The sequence below is a fragment of the Cyphellophora attinorum genome, assembly GCF_001299255.1.
Source record: "Cyphellophora attinorum strain CBS 131958 chromosome Unknown Contig42, whole genome shotgun sequence".
NCBI classification, from domain to species: domain Eukaryota; kingdom Fungi; phylum Ascomycota; class Eurotiomycetes; order Chaetothyriales; family Cyphellophoraceae; genus Cyphellophora; species Cyphellophora attinorum.
In genome coordinates this window covers 188283-196518 of record NW_017253270.1, presented here as the reverse complement: position 1 = coordinate 196518, position 8236 = coordinate 188283, and the positions used below count along the sequence as shown (strand labels likewise).

The following is an 8236-nucleotide window of genomic DNA, read 5'->3' as shown; positions in this document are numbered from 1 at the left end:
AAGCGAGACGCCTCCTTTTGTGAGTGGAGGGAGATTTCCTGGTCGCGCCGCAGGCGCTCCCTATAGAGAAGGGAGGGTCGGAGTGCGGGAAGCGAGTGCCGAAGTGTAGGAGGTGGTACCATGGAAAAAGAAATGTATATTTCTTGTCAACCGGCGCAGGACGAAGACCCTTGCACCTTGTTTAATTTCGTGGTTTTGACCACCCATGAAGGCTCTGAAATTGAGCTGTTGGCTGGGACGTGGCAGAAGCGTATCGGAGTCGGCACTTGCTTTTGGGGGGGGTTCTGCACAACCTTGCTTATTGTCCGATGCTACACCTCGATTTCTTTTCGCGAAGAACTTTTGTACACTCCAAGACTGGATGCTAGGCGGGCGCCATCTGGGCGTCCGCTCCCCATGATACATGCTAGCAAATACTGCAGACCTCCATCACACTCCTGCTGCCCTTGATGCGCACGGCTTAAAACCCACCAAGCTCTAACCACCGCTTAACCTCCGCCCCCCTCCAGCCCCGAACCACCACGTGCCCCGTATTCTCGTTCAAGCTCACCCACTTCTTCTTCCGTCCCCGCTTGTCCTTGAAATCCTCGCTCTCGCTTGGGAACAGGGCCTGGTGGATGTGGCGCTGGAAGGTAGGGATGTCGCCGGTGATTTTGCGGATGATGGTGAGTTGGGACGTGCCGCCGCCTTTGGTTTGTTCGTAGACGGGGAGGTTGAGGGATTTGGTGCGGGTGATTAGGTAGGGGAGTTTGAAGGGGAGGGTTGTTGGGGTGGGGCCGGGGTTTGGTTGGAAGGGTGCGGTGGTTTCCGGGCTGGTGGGTGTTGGCGTCGGTGTGGGCGCGGGTGTGGATGTAGACGTGGATGAGAACAGGGCGTCTGCTGCTGGTGCGGCCGTTGGTGACTCCGGCACGGGAGCGGCAGCAGTGGACATCGGACTGCGTGCGATCGGCGTGGGCGCAAAGATCATGCCCGTGGCGCGCTGCTGGGAATCGAGGCCTGAAGTATGGTTAGCGATCGCGCCTCTGGCTCATGCAGCCCGGGACGGACATACGCTGCTGTACCCTTTGGTCGCGCTGTCTTCGATGCAGCTTGTCAAGACTGGTAATTTTGGCGTACTTCTCCCGTGGCATCCACCCAATGTGTTCGGCCTTCTTTCGTACCCGCGCCGCGGTGTTGCGTATTGTTCGGACGCATTGTGGTGATATGGATTGGGGAACGAGGAAGTCGTGTCGTAGTGCTGGAGAGAAAACTTGCAGGAGCGCAAGCGAGGGCGCTTTTGGGGGCATGCTGACCACGCCGGGTATCCCGTGGCTAAGTAGAGGCGGAACTGCTGATGGAATCGAAGGACCCCGAGGAGGAGCTGGATGATTGTCCAACAGCCTGGCCTGCGTATCTCGAGCTAACAGTCTCGTCAGGTGACTCGGAGAAGCTTCAGCGAGTGAGAGTGCTTGACAACCTGGCAACAGCCCTCACAATAGTCAAGCTGGCAACATCAGAACAATTCTGTTGGCGTTGCAGTTCACGTGAAGTTCAGTCCAGACAAGGCTGCACAAGGCTCTCCAAAAAGAATATTTAAGCTCTTTTTCAACCTTTTAGCCACAGCTCACGTGATCACTTCTGCCAAAACTCCAGCTTACCTAAGTAGCGCCGGCTAATATTCGCCTAAACTGAGTCGCACAGTATGCCTGCTGAAGAAAAGAAGTTCCCTGCTGAAGGCAAGTACTATCCGGGGAACTACAATTCTTCCGCAGACTCGGAGCCTTTCTTTCCCATCGACGATATCCCCGGCACCCAAGAAGACACTGTAGAGAACCAGGTATTGCTGATTCAGTACGCCGACGCTTTCAGAAGACCGGGAGAACCGACGCCTGCGCAATTGAGGGTCCATCCAGCCAACAGAGTCTTGCCGCCGCCAGGAGTGAAGGGATTCAAGAAGGAGAGACTTGAACACTTCTTAAGGAAGTTTCCTGACAGACCCGCTCCGGAGAGACGACACTCGATCGGTTGAGACATCGCGACACGTCACACACACTGCTCAGCATGGCTCCGTCACCAGACGACCCGACTGGAGAATATGCCTTCCTCGAGAAACTGATTCGTCCTATGGACAGACACCTCATATTCCCTCTCCTCGACCACTACTCACGCGACGACAACATCTCCCCCGAACGACGCAATGATCTCCAACTCGCCATCTTCCAATTACTCAAGAACACCAACATGGTCGACTATGTCACAGAACTTTACGATGGCCTCGAAGGCTCAAAACCCAGCGCGCCCAACTTCGAGCAGAAGCGCACCGAGGTCCTCTCAAAACTCAGCCGATACGAAAAAGACACCGACACACTCTCAAATCTCCTCTCCGACGAAGCAGTCACGTCACAACTGCGCTCAGACAAGGTTGCCAACTTAAAATATCTCGAAGAGCAACACCAAGTCACACCACAGATGATTGAAGATCTCTATTCGTTCGGTCGCTTCAGATATGAGATGGGCACATATGGCGAGGCCGCAGACCTGCTCTACAGATTCAGAGTCTTGTCCACCGACAACGACAAAGTCGCAAAGGCTACATGGGGCAAGCTGGTATGCGAGATCTTGGGTGAAGAATGGGAGTCTGCTATGGAGGAGGTCGATAAGGTCAAGGAGCACATCGAAACCCGCCTGTTCAACAACCCCCGCGCTCAACTCACTGCTCGAGAATCACTTGTCCACTACGCTCTGTTCCCCTTCTTCAATTACGAGCCAGCACGGGACAAACTCATCGAACTCTACTTCTCACCACCATACATCTCTTCCATCCAGACAGTCTGCCCGTGGATCCTACGATATCTTGCTGCCGCAGTCATCTCTAACCGCACACGGATGAACAACTCGCACAACTACCAGAAGCAGATTAAGGATCTGGTCAGAGTAGTCAAGCAGGAAGTCTATGAGTATCAAGACCCCGTCACCGAATTCGTCAAGGCTCTCTACGTCGACTTCGATTTTGAGGAGGCACAGAAGAAGTTGTTGGAAGCCGAAAATGTCCTTCGAGGCGACTTCTTCCTTGGCTCATCGACAGATGCTTTCGTCGAGGCTGCCCGTCATCTCATTTCGGAATCATACTGCAAGATTCATCAGAGAATCGATATCAAGTAAGTCTACAGTTCCCCTCATACCCTGCAAACCATTTGCTAACATCACGTCAGGGACCTCTCCACCCGACTAGGCATGTCTGATTCCGAAGGCGAGAAATGGATTGTCGACCTCATTCGTGACACCCGCCTCGACGCGAAGATCGACTACAAGGCCGGCACCGTCATCATGAACCATCCCCCACAGAGCGTCTACCAGCAGGTGATCGAGAAGACGAAGGGCGCGTTCTTTAGGACACAGGTGTTGAGTGCTGCAGTAGCGAGGTGAAAATGTCATGACGATGCGCATCTGGCGCTGGAACGAGAAATGCATCACCAGCACTCTAGGGAGGGCTCTATGGCAGAAAAGCTGATAGATGCGACGAAGCTTCCCATCCCGAGGCTGGCATACCCATGAAGGCCTCCTCGAGAGTGCATAGCTGAACGGCTTCAATTTCAAGACAGTCAAAATTTGAGACACCTCAACAAATTCTGTGATTTCCCATGAGCCACTCGTAACTAAGTTAGTCGTCGGACACCGCACTTGAGAAACTTCCAAGTTGCCAAGCGTACTGTAAGCCCATTCGGTCCACCAAGCATACCGTGACCTCCGCTCACTCTTCCTTTCACCACAATTGACCACGCAGCAGTAAGATGTGTCGACGATGGCGACTTCGGAATGTACAGAGTCGCGTATACTCACCTGCTCTTGCCTTATCCTTCGGATTCATTCATGGTTCAAGCTCTTGCCTGTTTTCGATTATATCGTACGCACTCTAAGCACAATCTTATGCGATATCTTTGAGCGTGGCTTGCTGAACATCTCGACGATCTCTCCACAGCTTGCACGCTCGGTCCTTTGTCGCGGCTATACATACCGAGACTGCTTGCAGAAATTGCCGTTATACCAAATCGATGTGTTAGGCGACTCTCGGCGTTCGCGTCGCCTCGTTCTCTAGTCCCCTCTTATTGATCCGCTCAATTCACCTTGCAGAACGCGTGCGTCCGCTAGCCTGACCGCAACGCCTGGCTATCGACGCAAGTAGCTCCGGTCACGATGGGCCTCCACATGTTCACCCATTGGATGCCCTTTCCTCAACTCTCGATGTCTTGAGCGCATGGTCAGCAATTTCCCCATGGTCGACGGCACAGGGACGAATTGAGGAACAGCCCGCCAAGACAGAGACCTCTACAAGCTATGAGCGCCGATAACAGTCCTGGCGGCGCTGGCAATGCGGTTGCATCAGATCCAGAGGCTCAAACATCGCCAGCAAGCAATTCACATGAGACTGAACCCCGGCCATGGCTAAATGGGTACACAATAGTCTTTCTCAACGAACTTCCACAGCCGGTACCAGTCAAAGACCGCTTCTTGTTTGGCCCGCGCTCACTGGTACTCCTGAGGCTGTTGTATCGCAATACTTACGCTTTTTACGTGGTGCTAGTCGCCACGTATCCGTCGTTCTTCGGCGCCATGGTGGTCGTAGCACTCATCCTGAAGTTCGCAGTTTCTTTGAGCTCGGAGCGGGAAGGTTTTGGTCTATCAGTGTTCCTCAGACACCCAACCTTGATGATGACCAAAAATTGGACTCAATTCTTATGGGTATGTTCCGCGTCGTGAACTTGCTCATGGCCGCTGTCTGATATCGCTACAGGAAATGCTTGCGTGGTTGATTCTTGTGAAACTGGGTTTGGTGAGGTTCTGGTGGACGATATATTTTGTGGTCGCAGATATGGCTGACTTCGAGCACAACCTTCTAAATGCGTGGCGAAGACACGATACTCCATCGACACCTATTGGGAGTCGAATCGGATCTGACATGCGCACTCATGTCCAGTCGCCCAAGGTTCGCGAGAGCATGTCGTTGTTTCTGGGCAATGACCACTTATCCGCTCCTATCTTCGCCGATGGTTATATGACTTTTCGAACTGCAATCGACGAGCTTCGGATGTTCTTTAACTACATGAGGATGAGAAGAGGGCTAGCAGAGGTGGCGGTACCTTACCGCCTTATTCGTCTAGACATCGTGGAAATGGTTGCTGCGCCAAAAGCGCGTGGCCCTTACCGCATCTGGCGAAGGATGGGCTCATCGTTCACTGCGCGTACACAGACGCCGTCGGTAGCAGAGCCCACAGAGAGTTCATCAGTCAGTTTCCGTACAGCAGTCACTGCACACACAGAGACGTCTGGATCCACCGGCGTGAGAGAGCGACTGAGAGGCCCTCTCATCGGTGAGATGCTGACCGGAGACGCTGTAGACTATCTCAATTGCGGTGATGATCTTAAGTACTGGCACGAGCAACCCCAGAGGTACTCGTATAGGGATGATCCCAGCTTCGACGAGTGGGAATTCGAAGGGCAGCTCCGACAGTTGGCTGGCTCGTCACCTCCACGAGCAATACGATTTGCCAGGACACTGGATCGCACTGCAGTTGGGGCAGTGGTACTAGCGCCCGGTCTGATATCTCTAGTTTTCATCATTATCTGGCTGGCTGTGTTTCTTCGGAAGATTCCGCCCGGTGAGAGTACAGGTAATGTCCAGGTCGTCGTATCGACAGCTTTCACCATCGCATCTTATTTGGTGACAGCAGGTACGTATCGGCGATGTCTCCTCTGAACATTTTTGATCGCTTTTGCTGCTAAGACTCTCTTCCTAGGAGCCCTGATCACCGCCTTGGCCGCATATCTCGAGAGTAAGCCACCACAAGAGCGTTCCGGCCCGACCACAAAAGCTGTTCAAGTGCCCACGAACCGTCGGCCGGATCACGTTCTAGACAGAACGCCAACACTCTCCAGACGAGCATCTTGGACGTAAGCTTGCCTTGGCATGCTGTGTGGCTGAAGACATTGAAATGGACCTTTGGCTGTGCAAAAAGGCACCGAGGCAGCAAGATGCTCCACAAGACGACAGCATCAATCGACATGCCAAGGATGTGCTCGACTACATTGAAAGAGCCAAAGCATCCTGGCTTGTCGCCGTGGGGAGATCCGGCACACATGCCTCGTTCAGGAGACCCAGATTCGCGAAAGTCGTATACTTCGTACCCTCTCGGAGTAAATCCCGCGGCCCGCTACTGTACCCGGTAAGCACAAACGGTTGTTCCTTCCCCGACTCGTCGATACTACTTGCCTATACAAGGAGTGCTGGATGTTTCTAGTGGCTGCGCTTGCTACATGCACCACTTACGCGAGGGGTTGTCTCCGTTCGGGGACTATAGATCGTCGGGATAGACTGACTCGGCCGTCATTGTCGACGAGTCACAGCATCGTCCTGGAACAACGGGAGGGGGGCCTTAGTGTTCCTGAAGGGCATAAAAGAACGTATGACCAACGAGACACCATCATGTTCTCGCACAAGCAGCTACGAAGCGATGTGGAGGGGACGGAGACACGACACTGGAGACACTACCAATTCTGGTTGACATCCATTTTCTGATCATATAAGTCCTGGGTTTCCGTGGCTTTGCGTTGTGTCTTTGAGTATTCATGTTGATTCAGCAGAGGTCTGTACACCGGGAAACACGGGCTCATCCAACATGCAGAACAGTGGTCGACCGGTCTCCAACGCAGGCGAAGCCGCAGAGAAGGCCATCCTCAAAACCCAACAGGACCATGGCAGTGGGGTTCCGACAAGCAGCGCCGCGCAGACATCTCTAGACCCAGCGCTTGACCCAGCTTCGTTTCCAGACGGGGGTCTTCGAGCATGGCTCACCGTGGGAGGATGCTTCTGTGCCTGGTTCGTGTCATTTGGGTGGATGCAGTCCGTCGGTAAGTCTTGCACGATCCTTGCCCTCGTCCGTCTAACCAAGTCAATCGCTGATCCAGACGACTCCAAGGTGTTTTCCAAGCATACTACGAACGCAAAGAGCTTCGCACCTACAGCCACGACGAAATCGCATGGATCACATCTCTCGTAGCCTTCTGGCAGCTAGCTGGTGGACTCATCGTTGGTCCGCTGACCGATAGACTTGGTCCACGCATCCCACTGATCATCGGCACAGTGATGCACTCGTTAGGGCTCTTTATGTTGTCACTGGCGACCAAGTACTATCAATTCATCCTCGCCCAAGGGGTCTGCTCGCCGATCGGCACGGCGTTGATCTTCTACCAGCGATCGCTTGCGTCGTGTCATGGTTTCATAAGAAGAGAGGGCTTGCTCTGGGGATTGCGGCTGCTGGCTCAGGCGCCGCGTCGGTCATCATTCCACTGGTCGTAAGGTCCATGATTTTGGACCAGGGCTTTCCTTGGACGATGAGGACGTGTGCGTTTCTCATCCTCTTCATGGGCACAATCGCTTGTCTGACGTGCACGTCTCGTCTGCCGCCGACGCCGAAAGGGTCGCCCAAGGCTATCGTGCTTGCGTCCCTGAAGGACAAGAAGTTCGTTTTCATGGCAATCTCTGGGCCGTTCAATTACCTAGGCCAGTACTTGGTGTGAGTATCTCAGATGTCTTACAGCCTACACTCTCTGAATGGACAAGACCCCTCTCGGACTAACTACCTGTCTCGTATAGCTTCACCTTCATCGTCACAACCGCCATCTACCGAAATGTTGACCCAGACTGGGCCTTCTACCTCGTCCCCATCAGCAACGCAAGCGGCATCTTCGGCCGCATCATCCTGGGCTACCTCGCCGACCGTACAGGCGCGATCACTATGTTCAACTACTCCTGTCTCCTCACATTCCTGTCTGTTGCCTGCGTGTGGATCCCAGTCTCTGGCAAAGCCGGCAGCATCGTCTTCGCATTGCTGTTTGGCTTTGGGTCTGGCGCAATGTTGGCTATGGGCGCGGCCGCGATCGCTGCGGTCAGTGATCCTAGGCAGATTGGGATTAGGACGGGGATTGCTTATGCGTTGGCTGGGGTTGTTACGTGAGTTATTGTTCCTTGAGGGTCTACGTTGGTGGGGTGGCCTGCTCGATGCTAACACGTGGATTAGGCTGTTTGGTAGTCCTGCGGGTGGCGCGATCATCAATAGTAGTGGATACAGAGCTATGCAGGCATTTACGCAGCCTGCCTTGGAGTGTGTCTGGTGTTTACGCTATATGTCAGGTATATCGCTGGTGGGTGGGATTTGAGGAAGAAGGTCTGATATGGTCTATACTTGGCTCGATAGACCGA

The 8236-nt window shown here is 53.7% G+C and overlaps 5 protein-coding genes across 5 annotated transcripts; 4 read left to right on the top strand and 1 right to left on the bottom strand.

Annotated features, from left to right (window-relative positions):
- Nucleotides 1-460: 460 nt before the first annotated feature.
- On the bottom strand, nt 461-1286 carry AB675_3804 (uncharacterized protein; the record flags this gene model as incomplete). Its single annotated transcript, XM_018143888.1, has 2 exons — nt 461-996; nt 1052-1286. The coding sequence occupies 2 exons, from the start codon at nt 1284-1286 to the stop codon at nt 461-463; spliced, it is 771 nt and encodes a 256-aa protein (XP_017995191.1).
- Nucleotides 1287-1681: 395 nt separating this feature from the next.
- Nucleotides 1682-2008, top strand: AB675_3803 (uncharacterized protein; the record flags this gene model as incomplete). Its single annotated transcript, XM_018143887.1, has 1 exon — nt 1682-2008. One exon carries the CDS (start codon nt 1682-1684, stop codon nt 2006-2008), a length of 327 nt encoding a protein of 108 aa, XP_017995248.1.
- A 32-nt stretch (nt 2009-2040) lies between these two features.
- AB675_3802 (Eukaryotic translation initiation factor 3 subunit E) lies at nt 2041-3405 on the top strand (the record flags this gene model as incomplete). The annotated part of the gene is made up of 2 exons (XM_018143886.1): nt 2041-3137; nt 3192-3405. The coding sequence occupies 2 exons, from the start codon at nt 2041-2043 to the stop codon at nt 3403-3405; spliced, it is 1311 nt and encodes a 436-aa protein (XP_017995247.1).
- A 909-nt stretch (nt 3406-4314) lies between these two features.
- Nucleotides 4315-5932, top strand: AB675_3801 (uncharacterized protein; the record flags this gene model as incomplete). The annotated part of the gene is made up of 3 exons (XM_018143885.1): nt 4315-4719; nt 4772-5708; nt 5775-5932. The coding sequence occupies 3 exons, from the start codon at nt 4315-4317 to the stop codon at nt 5930-5932; spliced, it is 1500 nt and encodes a 499-aa protein (XP_017995227.1).
- A 721-nt stretch (nt 5933-6653) lies between these two features.
- On the top strand, nt 6654-8193 carry AB675_3800 (Riboflavin transporter MCH5; the record flags this gene model as incomplete). Its single annotated transcript, XM_018143884.1, has 5 exons — nt 6654-6885; nt 6954-7128; nt 7188-7550; nt 7631-7987; nt 8055-8193. The coding sequence occupies 5 exons, from the start codon at nt 6654-6656 to the stop codon at nt 8191-8193; spliced, it is 1266 nt and encodes a 421-aa protein (XP_017995219.1).
- Between the last annotated feature and the right edge of the window lie 43 nt (nt 8194-8236).